We start from the raw sequence: 19,439 nt of genomic DNA on the forward strand, positions 1-19,439 counted from the left end.
AAAAAAGACTTAGAGAAAAATATTGCACCTCACTGACCTCAAACAAACCAGTGATAGCCAGTGGCTTCCTTTTTTATTTCCCCTGAACTAGCTTTCTTCTCATCTCCTTACTCTTTACCCTTTTTACTCCCTAAAGCTTTTTTAAAACTCTTCTTTTCCTGGACAGTATAAAATTCTGTTTTCTTTAAGGTAACTCATGGAAGGTAACAGATTGGTGAGGTTGATGTTCTTCACTTCCTATGGCCAGAGGAGAAAGAAGTAGCCTATCTAGAGATAGGTTAACAAAGATTTATCTTCCTTTCTTCTTTCAGGGTTTCATAGGGCTGTCTAAGCCAGAAGCTACTGTTAGCCTCATTCATTTTATTCTGGTCTTTATTCTGTCAGATGATTTTGTTCACAACCATTTGAGACAGGTTTTGCCCAAAACATTTTTACCTTTTTCTTTGTGTGTACTTAAAATTGCTTGATTGACTTACCTCTAAATTGTGTATTAAAATATTATCTCCTTTATTTGACAGGATCCACTTTGGAGAATGGTGTCTCTGATTTTGAGTCCAAGACTATGCACTCATCTCAGAATTCTCAACAATACAGGAATGCTACCAAATCTCTCTCAAGATCGACCACAGGACTTCAGTTTTCCAGTCTGGGGATAGATGATGTTCCACTTACCTCCACTAACAAAAAGCTAGGTAAATCAGAGGTACCTACCCCTGAGAGAAAACTAAAAATCTGTATTTTTAGCCAAATAAGGAAAATTATTGCTTTGATCCCATACGTAAGGTTTCAGATGGGCAGTTGGTAATACTTTTTTTGTTTTCTGGGCAGTGACTGCCCAGCCTTTCCTTATCTCTGTGTACACTGTTGGCATCTGACCTCAATTTAGATACTGTGCAGCCTTGTTACAATGACAAGGATCCTTTTTGTGAATTAAAGTCAGACTCTACTGCCAGGTGACTTTTCTGCTAACATTAACCTGTTTCCTTTATTTGTTTCACTGCAGTGCTTTTATGTTATGTTTCTCCTGTTTGACTTAATGGTAAAGAGCCCTACCATCTCTGACATGACATTTTAAATAAATATTTCACTCTTCTTCACAATTTCATGTTCTTATTGATACCTGACAGATTCTAACTTTAAACAAGATCCTCTTCTGTGAAGTAAGTATATAGTGCTCTTACTTCACTATATATCAGTCTTACTTGACTGATCGTAACACTTTGCTTTTTTTTTTGCTTTTTTTTTAATTAGCTGTAATAGTCACTTAAATAAACAGCCAATAAGTAAATAGATAGAGGTAACAGTCCCTCTGAGTATCCATACATATTTAAGCGTGGTGGTCCACTCCACTGAATAAATGAGATATAGAAATGTGAAGGACACTTCTAACCTGTGGCTCTTCATTGAATCATATATTCCACAAGTTAATTGTTCTTCAATTAGCACAGCTCTCCTTTTTATCTTTCTAACATAAGCCTCAGCTTGCTCCAGAGCAACAAGCCTACACTGCTTAATGAAATTTTCTTAGCATTATTAGAAGCACAATAATGGGAGAGACTATGTTATATCTACTTTGTTACATGAGAATATTCAGACAAAAAAAAAAAAGGAGGATGTATAGACACAAGGCTTAAAAGATTTTTGGTAGATACAAAAAAAAACAACAAAAAAAGATTCTAGGTAGATACTAAAAGAGAACAAGTTGAGATGAGGAAGAATTTAAATAAAAAATTGAAAATCTGTTTCTTGGGACAGTTAGAAATTTTTTGTAGACCCCATCATACCTTTATCAGTTGTATATATAGTTTTGACATTGGTGAATATAGAAAGGTTGATAGAACTCTTGGAAACTGGTTAAAATATGTTGGGAAAGTATATGTATTTCATCTTTATCTCTAAAGCTGTTTCCTTACATAATAATGCTTCAAATTGTAGCGTAGAGAACTTTATCAATTTTATAATTATACATGAATATTATATTCCATTAAACCTTATAATTTAGGGAGTTTTGAACACTTAATAGCTACTCAAATAGGTTTTTTGTTTGTTTTTAGTCTTTTTCCTCTCTGTGTTTCATTTCATTTTGGCCAGTTTCTAAAGTATCTTCAAAGTCTCTTAACATGCTCATGCTTTCCTCTACCTTTTTGAACATATGGCTTCTGGATATATTTTTTCAATATTTTTATTTATTTTATCATATGTCATTTCTAAGTCTGTTTCTGCTGATTGATTTTTCTCTTCATTATGGGTCATGTTTTTCTGCTTCATTTATGCCTGGTAAATTTTTTAGTGGATGCCAGCCATTGTGAATTTTGCTTTGTTGGTTGCTAGATGTTTTTGTATTTCATTAAATATTCTTGTACTTTGTTCGGGGACTCAGTGAAGTTACTTGGAAACTTTTGGATGCTTTTTAAGATTTTTTAGGTTGGACTAAAGAAGGCTTTAGTCTGGAGCTAATTATCCTCATTACTGAAGCGATATACTTCCAAGTATTCTACCTGATGCCCCATGTATTGCAAGGTTTTCCACTCTGGGTGACTTCTGATATTGTTCTACCTGTACCTTTCAGGCAGTTCCTTTTCCTGTCTTGGGTAGTTTCCTCTCTTGCATGCGTTGATCAATATCCAGAATCATCTGTAGATCTCTGGCATATATTACTCTATGTGGGACATAGGGGTGGGGTAGGGGGCAATTCTTCTCTCCAGTTCTCCTGTATTCTGCCTGGAGAATTCTAGCCACGTTGCCCTCCCTGCTTTCTTGGTTCTGACCCCTGAACTCTGAGAGATCACCAGATTCAGTTTGGGATGTCTCCTTTCTTTACTGTAGCCTGGGCAACTCTCTGCAGACAGTAAGTTGGCGCGATCTTAGAACTTACTGTCATTTGCTGCCATTTTCTTTGGGAAAAAAACATACCTCTTGTCAATTGTCTGAAAACCACTGTGGTATATGTATTTATATTTGCATATATTTATTTTTAATTTTTAGCTGTTTAAAGCAAGATGAAAAATCTGATTCCTGTTACTCTATCATAGCCAAGATACTTAAATTAAAAAAAAAATCTATGAAAGCATCAGGCTTTTGATATGTGTGTGGGTGGGGTGGGGGTGGCCATTTAGGAAACATTCTTAGCCCACATGGCTCTTGTCCTTAGCTATTTAGATCCAATTTTCAAGTTACTTACCACCTTTTTCTCTATTAATGTTTGTTTTTTTCCCCAGGTTCCAATATAGAAAAATCTGTAAAAGACCTCCAGCGCTGCACAGTGTCTCTTGCACGATATCGAGTTGTAGTTAAAGAGGAGATGGATTCTTCCATTAAGAAAATGAAACAAGCTTTTGCTGAACTTCAGAGCTGGTAAGTTAGGTTGCATTTGCTATCAGTAGCCCAAAAATGATCAATTATAATAATGGTCAGGCATTCAACAAGTTCTTTAATTCCCAGCTCCTAACTACTACTGGGGAGAGACTTAAAAATCCTCTGATATGTTTAGCTTTCTGTTTTGCTCTACTTCTTTTGGCCTCAGTGTAGGAATGAATGGTACAGAGAACTCAAATTACTGTAGCAGTGGTCCTGAGATTAATATTGTTTGGAAAAGGGGCAAATAATTTTAGAAAAGATCATGGACCATTGTTAGATGGTAAACCAGGATCCTATAACAATGACATGATGTGAACAAAATTATAAAATAGAAAAGACCTGTCTTTGCTTTCCTATCTCCTTTCATCTTTCCTAGTGCACTGTACCCCAGTTGTCTCTTCTGTGCACTATTATTAAACATTAAATTGTTTTAACTTTTTGTTTATCAAACTGTGTTCTATAGAGTACTTATTTCTTAAAATATATTAATATTCTGTGAAGAAAACAAGGGTTTTGTAGTTAAAGAAATTTAAAAATACTGCTTAAAATTTTACTACAGGTCTTCTCAGCGTCTTTTCAATCCCTCTGGGCATTGTGATTCTCCAAGAGGAAGCTATGTTATACCAATACTCAAGTATACTCGTCTGTGGGCTCTTTCTGGGGAATGAATATATTCTGATATTTCCTAGAACACTAAAGTTGTTTTAAATAATACATATTAAAATAGTGATTGATATTTAAACCATAACTCTTTTCTGGGAAATATTTGCATTTTATTAGAGATTTTTTTTTAAAGTGGAATAACCTTAAAAACTGAATTAGTGAAAATGGTGGGAAGGCAAACAGCAAAATTGATGTTTGGGATGTAGGATTGTCCACACTGTTTTTTTTTAACACCTGCCTGGATCTGAAATATGAGAGGAAGAATTCGTAAGTAGAGAAAACCTACACCATTCTTCCTCCCAGCCACCCATCCATTTTCTTGCCTATCTATGGACTGTTTTAGGCCATGCCCAACCGTGTATGTGTCCATAAACTTAGTCTAGTCATTTCCTGCCACAGCAGACAAAAGATAGAGGAGAGTATGAGTAGCCTCAGTCCCCCGTTCTGTGAAATTCAAGAGGGAGTAAATTAATGAAGAAAAGTTGCTGACCCCATTATCCCAAACAAAAACTCTGTTCATTGTAAGAATTAAATCCCTATTCCCTACTCCTTCCCCATCCCTGGTAGCCTGTCCCCTGTTTTCATTATCTGCAAAGCATAGATGGGTCTCTTAAATCATCATAACCATAAAATACTTTTAGGGTAAATAATTATTCTAGTAGTCTACCCATGGCTCATCCAGCATCCCAAATTCTACCTTTCAGGTTTTATAGCCAGAAACTTAACATCGCATCTTCTCTTTTTTTGAACACACAGTTTTGCTCTAGCTAGATTACTCACTATCTCAAAACTTAACATACACATTTTCTCTTCCATATATTTGTAATGCCATGTCCCAGCATGATATACTCTCCTATGCCTCTGTACTTATCTAAATCCAATCAATTCTCCAAAACTGACCTAACTTAGGAAATTTTTTTAGGTAACTGATTTCTGTACTGTTTGAACCTCTGGGAGAAAGCACCATGGCATGCCTTTTGGCCCAGATTATTATCGTATCAAATACTGTTGGCTCATTGGGATAAAGATAAAGATCTAAGTGTAGGTCAGAACAACTTTGCTTTGATAAGCCTCTGGTCTCCATGATTGCTCAGCTTACTGATTACTTAGCCACGGGGTCTGATTTCACTTAGAACTGGGCAGAACCAGGAAACATAGTTCCGTGAGAGAGATTTGTGAGTTCCTGCTGACTTGGAACCCAGCCAAGGGGAGCCTCCTTTAATAAATGACAAATGAAATGGCTTCCTGCCTAGGAACTGTGTATTTAGGATTGATTAGCAGCATACAACAAGGTCAATTTAACTTTAGGAAAGAGATTACCTGAGCCCTTCTCTATGGCTGATTGGGTTTTTAAACTTCCTTATTTCACTATCTCTTGTAGTTCCTACTTCTAGACGTAATTGACAGGTGGGCTAATTCTGTTTGGCACCAAACCAGAGCTTGGAGTTAATGTCACTTAGAAGCTATTTTTATGTTGGTTATAGTATAAGCAAAAAGCAGAGGGTTCTAACAGATTTGTAACAGTAAGATTACATTACCCCTGACAGTGCACTAGGAGAATTATACAGATAACTGCTTTCACTTTGATGCCAGATGAAAGCTGGCACATAGCTGTGGGAAGGTAAAATCAGAACCTTTCCAATATATAAAGCTTAAAATCTGTTCTTGATGGCAATTCAGTAATAATCATCTCTATTCACAAGTTACCTTTTTTTTTTTTTTTTTAATTAATGAAATTTGTCTGGCTTAAATTGTGTAACTGATAGTCGACTTAAGGTTATGGCCATTAAGGAACATGATATGGAGCAGAATGTGATGCTGGAGGATATGAACTACTTTAGAAGTTGTCATATACTGAGTTGGTGAAAAATGCTGACAGAATGCATAATTTAGCTTCCGTTTTTAAAAAGTTTCTGTTTTATTGAAAGTCAAAAGATAACTTATCAAAAGGAGTAAACGGGTAAGAGGAAAAGACTATCAGGAAATTTTGGATTATACAACACATAAAGTCATGTAAGACTGTGGTTAAGATTTTGACGTTTTTGCTAGCTGCTTCCTCATCATCCTTAGAGAAGTTATTTTTTGAGTTTCACTTAAATCAAGTTGCCAATAGTTTTTCAAATTTTCGTAAATCCTTATATTAAAGGCCATATAGAGAAGCTGAAAACTTAGGAATCATTTTATGAGCCAAAGCACCTTCAAAAATAAAATATCTGCAAAGCCTCAAAATAAAGGAATGGGTTAATGTAATAGTATATTAACAATTGTTAATGTAATTATGTAATAATGTTATCAATTAATATAACAAAAAACCCAGCATTTTATTTTTTTATTAATTTTTTAAACTTTTTAAATTGTATAATATAACATATACAAAGCAAAAAAGAAAAAGCAGTAGTTTCTAAGCACTCTTCAACAAGTCATTGCAGGCGAGAGCCTAGAGTTTGTGATGGGTTACCATGCTGTCATTTCAGATTTTTCCTTCTAGCTGCTCCAGAATATTATTTTCCTTCATTCTTGATCTTTAGATTCCTAGTCATATTATGTCTCCCTTGATTATGGAGCATTAGACATTGGTATCATAATTATTCCAGACAGAGAATTAAAAAAAAAAAGTCATAGGAAAAGAATTAACCAGGATGACAGCATAAGATGTTCCAAGGTGCTGTTCCATTCCCCAACAGAATCTTTGAACAGCTAGCATAAACTAGCAAACCCATCTCCCTCAGAACTTAGAAAACAGTTAAGGGTTGCAGTAATTGGGCAAATGCCTAATCAAGAAAACACAGCTTTAAAAGTGGTAGGAAAAGGGCAATGCAAGGGTAGCTCAGTGATAGAATTCTCACTTGTGATGCAGGAGACCCTGGGTTCAATTCCTGGAGCCTCTGCACATGCCAAAAAAAAAGTGGTAGGAAAAGTTCTTGGTGCCCTTGATGACTCTTTTTCTACCTCTCCCTGTCACGGTATGATCCAGCCTGTACTCCCATTGTGGCTTCCCGGCCTTCTTCCTGCAGAAGCACAGCAACCACTATCCACATACTAGATATGCGGTGCCAATCAATCAGGCAACATCCTGAAAGACTGAACTAGGAAATGATGGCAGAAGCATCTTGCAAATGGCTAAAGCCCTTATGAGGTTGAACTTAAATGTAAGGAAATGGACAGAAGTGAAGGCAGTTCATTAGTGGGTTTATAAGTAATATTACCATATTGAAAGTGAACATTATTGAAAGAGGTTGTATAGAGCCATGTATTAACACTACAAATATAAATAACACTGCAAATATAAATAAATTTTTGTATGAACTACTTCAAAAGTATGAATCTTGTACAGAGTCAATGATAGCACACTATAGGGGAAATTTCTATTGTGTACTATGGTCTATATTTCACAGGAAGACATCAACATACCACAGCAATACCAGGAATAAATAACTGGGGGGGGGGGGGGGGGCGGAAGCAAGAGTTAAGGGGAAGTTAGGGCTTTCTGTTTGGTGAGGATGTGTTTATCGGTTATTTTTCTCTTTGGAGCAATAAAAATTATCTAAAAATGAGAGTGTTGATGATTGTACAACTATATAAGGATAATATGAGACATTTACCATTATGCAAGATGCCCAGTGAATCGAGGTGGCTTCAGGATACATTGACTGAGAAGTAGAATGGTAAACTGAGGTGTATACAAATGATGGAATATTGGGCAGCTACAGAAAGGAACAAAGTCATGAGGTATGCAATGAGATGAATGAACCTTGGAGACATTACGTGGTGCAAAATAAGCCAGAAACAAAAAAAAATTGCATGGTCTCTTTTAGAAAATACCTATAAGGAAATTGGGGCCTAGATTGTAAGTTCTTACAGCAGTCACATTTAGTCCAGAGCTGTTAATGTTATTTCTAGATTTTGAGATGCTGTGCTATATATATGTATAACCTAGTGTCTCCCTGAAACTTTGGCTGCCTGTGTAACACCTAAGACTCAGAGTTTGAGTTCTGCAGCTCTGAAAGTCAGCATTGCTGCATACAACAATTGTTAAAGAAACCAAAAAAATGATCAGTCTTCAATGAGAGATAAGAATGAAGCCAAACATCAAGGGATTGAGAGAACCTTCTTGACCAAAGGGGGAAGAGTGAAATGAGACTAAGTGTCAATGGCTGAGAGATTCCAAACAGAGTCGAGAGGTTATCCTGGAGGTTATTCTTACACATTAAGTGGATATCACCTTGTTGTTCAAGATGTAGTGAAGAGGCTGGAGGGAACTGCCTGAAAATGTAGAGCTGTGTTCCAGTAGCCATGTTTCTTGATGATGATTGAACAATGATATAGCTTTCACAATGAGACTCTGTGAATGTGAAAACCTTGTGTCTGATGCTCCTTTTAGCTACTATATCAACAGAAGAGTAGAACATATGGAATAAAAATAAATAATAGGGGGGAACAAATGCTAAAATAAATTTAGTTTGAAATGCTAGTGGTAAATGAAAGCGAGGGGTAAGGGGTATGGTATGTATAATCTTTTTTTTTCTCTATTACCGTTTTATTTCTTTTTCTGTTGTCTTTTTATTTCTTTTTCTAAATCAATGCAAATGTTCTAAGAAATGATGAATATGCAACTATGTGATGATATTAAGAATTACTGATTGTATATGTAGAATGGAATGATATCTTAATGTTTTGTTTGTTAATTTTTTTTAATTAATAAAGTTAAAAAAAAAAAAAGAATGAAGCCAATATGGTTGGACTAAGGTGAATCAGAATATAGGGGTAAGAGTGACATTGTCTATACCTTAGAATTTCACTTACTGATGAGCCCAAAGGAAGAGAGGTTTATTTTGCCCAAAACCATAATCTAACTCAACCTGTCTGAATAGTTCATTTAAACAACCCATACACATGGAGCCCTGAATAGGAATGAGGGTTTCTAGTTCTGTATAGCTTAAGGTAATATCCATATATATCCCAGAGTTTGTTGGGCAATTAGTTAAAAAGTGTTGGGTGGGTGGACCATGGTGGCTCAGCAGGCAGAGTTCTCACCTGCTGTGCCGGAGACCCGGGTTCAATTCCCAGTGCCTGCTCATGTTAAGAAAAAAGAAAAAAGAAAAAAAAAGTGTCAGCAAAGTGCCTTTAGGAATGGGAGAAAAAGTATAGAACTGTTAAGCTTTACCACCAGGGAAACCCCTAATACTATCTCAAATATTAGGGACTCCCAAGTCAATAGGCCAAGCCGTTGATATTGAGGGTTGCTTTTGTGAAGCTTCATTTTGTAGTGGAGAACCTGAGCCTACCTATAGTTTATGCCTAAAAGTTACTTCTGAAAAACCTCTTTTGTTGCTCAAATGTGGCCTCTCTCTAAGCCCAACTCTGCAAGGAAAATAATTATCTCCCCCCGCCCCCACACACACATACATGGGACATGACATTCAGGCGTGAAAGTCTTCCTGACAACATGGGACATGACTCCCAGGTAAGAGCCTGGCCCAGGCACTATGGGATCAACAACACCTTCCTGACCAAAAGTGGGAAAAGAAATGTAACAAAATAAGGTATCAGTGACTAAGAGAGTTCAAATATAGTCAAGAGGCTATTTTGGAGGCTATTCTTAACTCAAACTTTAGCTGGATACTACTAATTACCACGATTTGCCAACCAACCCCCAACCAAAATCATTTCTGTTAACCATAAAGAACACTTAGGGCTCTTTCTGAGAGTCTCCAAAAGTTTCGTGTACTAAGATTACTTTCCAGAAACCTACAACCTCTGGGTTACTAGGCCAGATAATTCCTGACACTGAGAAAGGCCAGCCTCTCTAAGAACATCAACTGGTTCCATTTTCGACACCCCCTTCCCATATAAAAAAAGTTAGAAAAAACATAGGCCAAATACCCTTAAAAATTGGGAGGAGGATCAAAGGAGAAGGAGGAGTTTTAACAGAGAAGATAGGATTCAACAAATGAATATGATTACTGAATCATATTAATATTCTTTTAGTCTACAGTGTCTTGGTGCAGCTAGAAGGAAAAGCCTAAAATTGTGTAACCAGTAAACCATACAAAACTCAGAAATCTGTTCTATAACTACTTGTCCATTCTTACAATGGATTTTGAAGTTTGCTGCTTTTTTGTATATATATCGTATATGTATATATATTTCATAATTTTAAAATGTTTTTAAAAAAGAAAACAGCGAAAACAGTGTAAGAAACATTATGTCACAGAGGCCTGGGGCAAATGCTAACCTGCTCTACATTATACAATAGAGCACCCTGGAAGGAAGATGATCTGTTTCATAGGCAGTAGAGGGGGAATTTAAATTCCTAGAAACAAGAAGACTTCTTCAGGCAACTAGGAAACACAAGCCCAGGACAAGGCTTAGGATCAGGCTCTGAAAAGACGGTGAGAACCCTGCACTTTGCATTTACCTTGGGCTGATTTTCTTGGTAGAAGGACTAAACTCTAAAAGAGAGCCACTGACCAACACACAGCGAATTAGTAAAAACTGAAAAGTGTTTTTGTATTGTTCAGTTGCTTTTGTTAGTGCCTGGCACTCAAGGAAATCTCTGTCATATCACTGTCTGGATATAAACTTAAGGAATAGACAGGTCAGGGTTTAAACTCCAAAGTTAAAACTCTAAAATATTAAAATGTTCAGTGTGCAACAGAAGATTAGAGGACAAACACACAAGAAACAATGACCCGAGCCAAAAGAACAAGATAAAAAAAATTCAAAAGCTAGAAGACCAGACTTTGGACATACTATACTGAACACAGACTTTTTTATAAAAATGATTTTCAGTATCCTCAAGGAATTAGAGAAAAATATGCAAACACCTAGAGGATATCAGGAAAATAATAGGTGGATAATATGAGAATCTCCATCAAGGGATAGAAGAGAAACCAAACAGAAATACTGGAGTCGAAGACTACAATTACTGAAATGAAAAGTCCCCTAGAGAGTTTCAAGAGGAGATTGGAAGTGGCAGAAGAAACTTTTAATGAACTCAAAGACTGGATAATTGAAATGCTTCAGGCTGAGGAGGAGAAACAATAAAAAACTTTTTTTTTTTAAGCACACAGCCTAAGAGACTTGTGGGACACCATGAGGCACACCAATATATATATATTATGGAAATCCCAGGAGAAGGAAGAGGGAAAGAGGTAGAAAGGATATTCAAAGAAATAATGCCAGAAAACTCCCCAAGTTTAATGAAAGACATGATTGTGCACATTCAGGAAGCTCAGTGAAACCCAAAGAGGTGGGCTTGATGAGGCAATTCTTGTTGGCAATTGTGTTGTTTCAGTACTTTCAATATTTTGTACCACTCTCTTCTTTCCTCCATGGTTTCTGATGAGAAATCAGCATTTAATCTTATTGGGATTCCCTTAGGCATAACACTTTGCTTTTGTTTTACAGCTTTCAGAACTCTCATTGTCTTTGGCACTTGAATGTTTGACCATTATATGTCTAGGTCTGCCTCATAATTTTAACATTTATTATAAGTCTTCAGTGATCAAACAGAATGATTTTGGTGCAAGAACAATACATAGACCAATGGAATGGAATTGAGAGTTCAGAAGCAGACCCTCACATCTTTGACCAGGTGATTTTTTTGTAAAGTGCTATGTCCCCTCAGTTGGGAAAGAACATAAGGTGCTGGGAAAACTGTCAGATATCCATATGTAAAAGGATGAAGGTGGGCAAGTGCCACTGTCTTAGCAGTGGGGCCTCCATGGCAGCAGGGCAGCCTGGGTTTCCACCTCCCTCCAGCAGAGATGGAGGCTCTGGCTTAGCTCTCTTCTCTCCCTCAGCCTGAGCTTGAGGAGGCCAGGTGACCTGTGTGGCTTGAGTGGGGCCACTGCCTGAGAATGGGAATTCTCTTCACCAGTATATGGAGACTTTTCAATCACGGGAGCACAAAGTTATCATTGTTGGGCTGGATAATACAGGGAAAACTATTATCCTTTACCAGTTTTCTATGAATGAGATGTACATACATCCCTTTAAATAATAGGAAGTATTGTAGAAGAGGTAGTCATTAGTAATATACATTTCCACCTTCTGTCTGATCTCCTTTTTTCCAGGGCATGAGTTAAAAATATGTATAAAAAATAAATTTATAATACGGGGAATAAGAGGTAAAATAATTTGGGTAGATTGAAATACTAGTGGTCAGTGAGGGAAGAATAAGGGGTATGGGATGTATGAGTTTTTTCTTTTTATTTCTTTTTCTGGGATGATACAAATGTTCTAAAAATGATCATGGTGATGAATATACAATTATGATGATATTGTGAACCATGGATTATATATATCACTGTATGTGTGTGTAGATTTGGCAATAAAAATATTTAAAAAATATATATATATATATACATTTCCTAATGTGGGATATTGGTGGCCATGAATCTCTTTGTTGGGAGCTTGGCCAAGATGGCAGCTTAGCAAGGTGTGGGATTTAGTTCATCCTCCAGAGCAGCTAATAAATAGACAGGAACAGTATAGAACAACTGCTGGGGCCACGTCAGTGACCGGACACATAGCGTACCCCAGTCTGGACTAGCTGAGAGCCCACCCAGAACCGTAAGTTCCCCAAGCTGCGGCGGCCGGTGCCCCTTCCTCACAGGCTGCTTCCCAGAGGGAAAATGAAAGAAGCCGTACCAGCAGCAGGGGCTGAGTTCAACAAAGCTCCAATTGTGGAATTAAATAACAAATTCTGACTACTAAAAATAGGTCTCCAGCCCAGCTGAACCTCGAGTAAAAGCGGAGGTCACCGGTTTTTGCCCTGGCACAGAGGGGACAGGGCTGACAGAGAAAGAAAGGGGGGAAAAAAACAGATTTTGTGGATTTGAAAAGGTCTGGGCCCTGAAGGAAAGGAGGGGGCACATAGGACCAGGAGACACAGAGCAATGTACCAACTTAAGCCCTTGATTGGCAAACCCAAGGAACGGGGGTCCTGCTCTGAAAAGGATTTTTCTCTTTCGTTTTGGAGGCTGTGTTTCTACAGCTTGATTCCTCTTTGGATACAGCTGCAAGGCTTTTTGGGCTCCAGTGCCCCAGGCATAGGCAGAATTAAGCTTCTTTGAGTGTTTGTCTGGAGCCTGTGCCTACCCCAGGAGTAGGGTGGGGCCCAGCTCACGTGGAATCTCTTCCTCAAGGAGTTCAGACACCAGGATCTGGAAAAGTGAAGCTATTAAAACCTGACTACAACCTCTCTGTCTCCACCATGCCCCCAGCAGGGAGAGTCTGCTGAAGTTAAACGTGCCACATAACCTTATGCTAGTGGGACCTACAGGCAGACAAGCACCACATACTGGGCAGGATAGGAAAAACGGAGAGCCCATAAGCTTCATAGGAAAGCCTATCAATCTGCTGGGTCTCACCCTCAGGGAAAACTGATGCAGGTGACTCTTTCCTCCTGACAGGAGGCCAGTTTGACCTCAGAAAATCTGGCTGGGGTCTATAATATCTAAGTAGACCCTCCTAAGGGGGAAAAAAGGCACCATCCAGGCAGGGCAAGAAACAAGAAAACAAGAACTGAAAAATTCTGATCTGTCAAACAAACCCTAAGCTAGAAGTCTAGAATAAGCTGAACTGAATGTCAAAGAAGAGATAGACAACAAAGTCATCCAGCAAGAAAAGCCTAGGTTAAAAAAAAAACTGAAAACAGTCTCCAGAATAAACTAATTAAGGAAATTAAGTGCCTAGATGCCAGCAAAAAATAACAAATCATACTAGGAAAATTGAAGATATGGCCCACTCAAAGGAACAAACCAACAATTCAAATGAGATACAGGAGTTGAAACAATTAATTCATAATGTTTGAACAGATGTGGAGAACCACATAAAAAATCAAATCAGTGAATTGGGGGAGGATATAAAGAAGGCAAGGAATGAGCAAAAAGAAATTTTCCAAAAAAAATGAATCACAGAATTTATGGGAATGAAAGGCACAGTACAAGAAATGAAAAAACAATGGAAACCTACAATGTCAGTTTTCAAGAGGCAGAAGACAGGATTAGTGAAATGGAGGACAGGACATCTGAAATCCAACAAACAAAAGAAAATATAGGGAAAAGAATGGAAAAATATGAGCAGGGACTCAGGGAATTGAATGACAACATGAAGTGCACAAATATACATGTTGTGGGAGAAGAGAAGGGAAAAGGAGGAGAAAAACTAATGGAGGAAATTATCACTGAAAATTTCCCAACTTTTATGAAAGATTTTAAATTACAGATCCAAGAAGTGCAGTGTACCCCAAACAGAATTGATGCAGATAGACGTACTCAAAGACACTTACTAATCAGAATGTCAGATGTCAAAGAAAAAGAGAATCTTGAAAGCAGCGAAAAGCAATCCATCACATACAAGGGAAGCCCAGTAAGACTATGTGTAGATTTCTCAGCAGAAACTGTGGAGTTGAGAAGACAGTGGGATGATACATTTAAATTACTAAACGAGAAAACCTGCCAACGAAGAATTCTATATCCATCAAAATTGTCTTTCAAAAATGAGGGAGAGCAGAGTGATTTGAACAGTGAATAAAAAAGTATTTGCAAAGTCCCCTTCGGGGAATGGTGAGACGGGGGAAAATTCAACTTCTCAAAGTTAAATTCTTGAGATTCTCACAAGTAGTGGGGACAACCAAAGCAATAGGCTGAGCCCCCCCCAATCTTGGGGTTTGTTCATATGAAACTTAACCCCATAAAGGATAGGTCAAGCCTACTTAAAATTAGGCCTAAGAGTTATCCCTAGAAGAACATCTTTTGTTGCTCAGATGTGGCCTCTCTCTCCAGCCAACACAGCAAACAAACTCACTGCCTTTCCCCTCTCTAAATGGGACATGACTCCCAGGGGTCTGGACCTTCCTGGCAACATGGGACAGAAAGCCTAGAATGAGCTGAGACTCAACATTAAGGGATTGAGAAAACCTTCTCGACCAAAAGGGGGAAGAGCGAAATGAGACAAAATGAAGTGTCAATGACTGAGAGATTCCAAACAGAGTCAAGAGGTTATCCTGGAGGTTATTCTCATGCATTACTTTGTCCTATAGAGCCATGTCTACTGTTTATTTTCTAACTTCTTAAATGCTAATGCAGACTCATAACACATGAAGTCGTATGTCAACATGCTTTGCAAAGAAAGGACTTCTTACAAAGAGGGACCTGTCAAAATTTTCATAGAATCCAAACTTGATTTAACAGTCTGACTCTTTCATTTCAATTTGTCCAGTGGTTTACTGCAACATGTGGATCTGGCTAATGAGTGGGTGTATTTTGTTTTTGTTTTGAGCCTAGATGGGTGTTCCCTACTCTAGCAAGGCAACTGCTGGGAGCATATAGATGTACAGAATACATAAAGCATCATTAATTCTATGCCAATAAAAATGTTTCACAGAGGCGGGGCCAAGATGGCGGCTTAGTAAGGTACGTGTGTCTTAGTTCCTCCTCCAGAGCAACTACTAGGTGAACAGAAACAGTGCAGAACAGCTCCCGGGGCCATGGCAGGGAATGGACACAAAGCGTACCCCAGTCTGGACTGGCTAGTCTGACTGCGAGACTCGGCTGCGGTGAGATCCCCGAGCGGTGCGCGATTTCCCGAGCAGCGGCAGCTGTGGCGGCCGGAGCTCCTCCCTCCCTCCTTCCCGGGCCGGCTCAGAGTCTCGGAGAGGCAAGTTTCCCAAGCCGTGGTGGTCGGCGCCCCTCTTTTGCGGACGGCTTCCTGGACCGGCTACGAGTCTCGGATCAGAGGGCTACCCAGGCCGCGGTGGCCAGCGATCGATGCCCCCCCTCCCCCACGGGCGACTTCCTGGTCCGGTGGCGAATTCCCCGGGCGCGCTGCGGCCAGCGACTAACACCTCTCCAGGGAGAGGAGGGAATTTCTGACAGTGGCAGGGACTGGGTCCAACCAAACACCAATAGAGGAATTAATAAAGGAGCCACAGGGTCCCCTCAAGCCATGATGGCTGACGCCCCCACCACGCGCGGCCCCCCGAACCAACTGAGAGAATTGGATTGGAAATCCCCAGGCCGCGGAGATCGATGACCGGGGGGAGCCCTTCCAAACACGTGAGACAAACGTGTGCCACGAGCGCCACCTACTGGGCAGGATAAGAAAAACAGAACCCAGAGATTTCACAGAAAAATCTTACAACCTTGTTGGGTCCGACACCCAGGGAAATCTGACTAAATGCCCAGACGCCAGCAGCAGAAGATAACGGTCCACGCTCAGAAGATTGAGAATATGGCCCAGTCAAAGGAACAAACCAATAGTTCAAATGAGATACAAGAGCTGAGACAACTAATGCTGAATATACGAACAGAAATGGAAAACCTCTTCAAAAATGAAATCGATAAATTGAGGGAGGACATGAAGAAGACATGGGCTGAACAAAAAGAAGAAATAGAAAAACTGAAAAAACAAATCACAGAACTTATGGAAGTGAAGGATAAAGTAGAAAAGATGGAAAAAACAATGGATACCTACAATGATAGATTTAAAGAGACAGAAGATAGAATGAGCGATTTGGAGGATGGAACATCTGAATTCCAAAAGAACCAGAAACTATCGGGAAAAGAATGGAAAAATTTGAGCAGGGTATCAGGGAACTCAAGGACAATATGAAATGCACAAATATACGTGTTGTGGGTGTCCCAGAAGGAAAAGAGAAGGGAAAAGGAGGAGAAAAACTAATGGAAGAAATTATCACTGAAAATTTCCCAACTCTTATGAAAGACCTAAAATTACAGATCCAAGAAGTGCAGCGCACCCCAAAGAGATTAGACCCAAATAGGCGTTCTCCAAGGCACTTACTAGTTAGAATGTCAGAGGTCAAAGAGAAAGAGAGGATCTCGAAAGCAGCAAGAGAAAAACAATCCATCACATACAAGGGAAACCCAATAACACTATGTGTAGATTTCTCAGCAGAAACCATGGAAGCTAGAAGACAGTGGGATGATATATTTAAATTACTAAAAGAGAAAAACTGCCAACCAAGACTCCTATATCCAGCAAAATTATCCTTCAAAAATGAGGGAGAAATTAAAACATTCTCAGACAAAAAGTCACTGAGAGAATTTGTGACCAAGAGACCAGCTCTGCAAGAAATACTAAAGGGAGCACTAGAGTCAGATACAAAAAGACAGAAGAGAGAGGTATGGAGTAAAGTGTAGAAAGAAGGAAAATCAGATATGATATATATAATACAAAAGGCAAAATGGTAGAGGAAAATATTATCCAAACAGTAATAACACTAAATGTTAATAGACTGAATTCCCCAATCAAAAGACATAGATTGGCAGAATGGATTAAAAAACAGGATCCTTCTATATGCTGTCTACAGGAAACACATCTTAGACCCAAAGATAAACATAGGTTGAAAGTGAAAGGTTGGGAAAAGATATTTCATGCAAATAACAACCAGAAAAGAGCAGGAGTGGCTATACTAATATCCAACAAATTAGACTTCAAATGTAAAACAGTTAAAAGAGACAAAGAAGGACACTATATACTAATAAAAGGAACAATTAAACAAGAAGACATAATAATCATAAACATTTACGCACCGAACCAGAATGCCCCAAAATACGTGAGGAATACACTGCAAACACTGAAAAGGGAAATAGACACAAATACCATAATAGTTGGAGACTTCAATTCCCCACTCTCATCAATGGACAGAACATCTAGACAGAGGATCAATAAAGAAATAGAGAATCTGAATATTACTATAAATGAGCTAGACTTAACAGACATTTATAGGACATTACATCCCACAACAGCAGGATACACCTTTTTCTCAAGTGCTCATGGATCATTCTCAAAGATAGACCATATGCTGGGTCACAAAGCAAGTCTTAACAAATTTAAAAAGATTGAAATCATACACAACACTTTCTCGGATCATAAAGGAATGAAGTTGGAAATCAATAATAGGCGGAGTGCCAGAAAATTCATAAATACATGGAGGCTCAACAACACACTCTTAAACAACAAGTGGGTCAAAGAAGAAATTGCAAGAGAAATTAGTAAATACTTAGAGGCAAATGAAAATGAAGACACAACATATCAAAACTTATGGAGCGCAGCAAAGGCAATGCTAAGAGGGAAATTTATTGCCCTAAATGCCTTTATCAGAAAAGAAGAAAAGGCAAAAATGCAGGAATTAACTGTCCACTTGGAAGAACTGGAGAAAGAACAGCAAACTAATCCCAAACCAAGCAAAAGGAAAGAAATAACAAAGATTAGAGCACAAATAAATGAAATTGAAAACATGAAAACAATAGAGAAAATCAGTAAGACCAGAAGTTGGTTCTATGAGAAAATCAATAGGATTGATGGGCCCTTAGCAAGATTGACAAAAAGAAGAGGAGAGAGGATGCAAATAAATAAGATCACAAATGGAAGAGGAGACATAACTACTGACCTCACAGAAATAAAGGAGGTAATAACAGGATACTATGAACAACTTTACGCTAATAAATACAACAATTTAGATGAAATGGACGGGTTCCTGGAAAGACATGAACAACCAACTTTGACTCAAGAAGACATAGATGACCTCAACAAACTAATCACAAGTAAAGAAATTGAATCAGTCATTCAAAAGCTTCCTAAAAAGAAAAGTCCAGGACCAGACGGCTTCACATGTGAATTCTATCTAACATTCCAGAAAGAATTAGTACCAACTCTTCTCAAACTCTTCAAAAAAATCGAAGCAGAGGGAAAACTACCAATTCATTCTATGAAGCCAACATCACCCTCATACCAAAACCAGGCAAAGATATTACAAAAAAAGAAAACTACAGACCAATCTCTCTAATGAATATAGATGCAAAAATCCTCAATAAAATTCTAGCAAATCGTATCCAACAACACATTAAAAGAATTATACATCATGACCAAGTAGGATTCATCCCAGGTATGCAAGGATGGTTCAACATAAGAAAATCAATTAATGTAATACACCATATCAACAAATCAAAGCAGAGAAATCACATGATCATCTCAATTGATGCAGAGAAGGCATTTGACAAGATTTAACATCCTTTCCTGTTGAAAACACTTCAAAAGATAGGAATACAAGGGAACTTCCTTAAAATGATAGAGGGAATATATGAAAAACCCACAGCTAATATCATCCTCAATGGGGAAAAATTGAAAACTTTCCCCCTAAGATCAGGAACAAGACAAGGATGTCCACTATCACCACTATTATTCAACATTGTGTTGGAAGTTCTAGCCAAAGCAATTAGACAAGAAAAAGAAATACAAGGCATCAAAATTGGAAAGGAAGAAGTAAAACTATCACTGTTTGCAGATGATATGATACTATACGTCGAAAACCCGGAAAAATCCACCACAAAACTACTAGAGCTAATAAATGAGTACAGCAAAGTAGCAGGTTACAAGATCAACATTCA

At 38.3% G+C, this 19,439-nt stretch overlaps 1 protein-coding gene across 3 annotated transcripts in view; it reads left to right on the forward strand.

Moving 5' to 3' along the window:
* The window catches only part of SPATS2 (spermatogenesis associated serine rich 2), a 205,822-nt gene that overhangs the window by 153,151 nt on the left and 33,232 nt on the right, over positions 1-19,439 (forward strand). For all 3 annotated transcript variants that reach the window (XM_077170806.1, XM_077170805.1, XM_077170804.1), the window contains 2 exons: positions 519-692; positions 3,219-3,354. In XM_077170806.1, the coding sequence (XP_077026921.1) occupies positions 519-692; positions 3,219-3,354 (310 nt within the window). The remainder of the gene's footprint in view (positions 1-518; positions 693-3,218; positions 3,355-19,439) is intronic.

Source organism: Tamandua tetradactyla, chromosome 7 (genome assembly GCF_023851605.1).
Source record: "Tamandua tetradactyla isolate mTamTet1 chromosome 7, mTamTet1.pri, whole genome shotgun sequence".
In the NCBI taxonomy this organism is placed as follows: domain Eukaryota; kingdom Metazoa; phylum Chordata; class Mammalia; order Pilosa; family Myrmecophagidae; genus Tamandua; species Tamandua tetradactyla.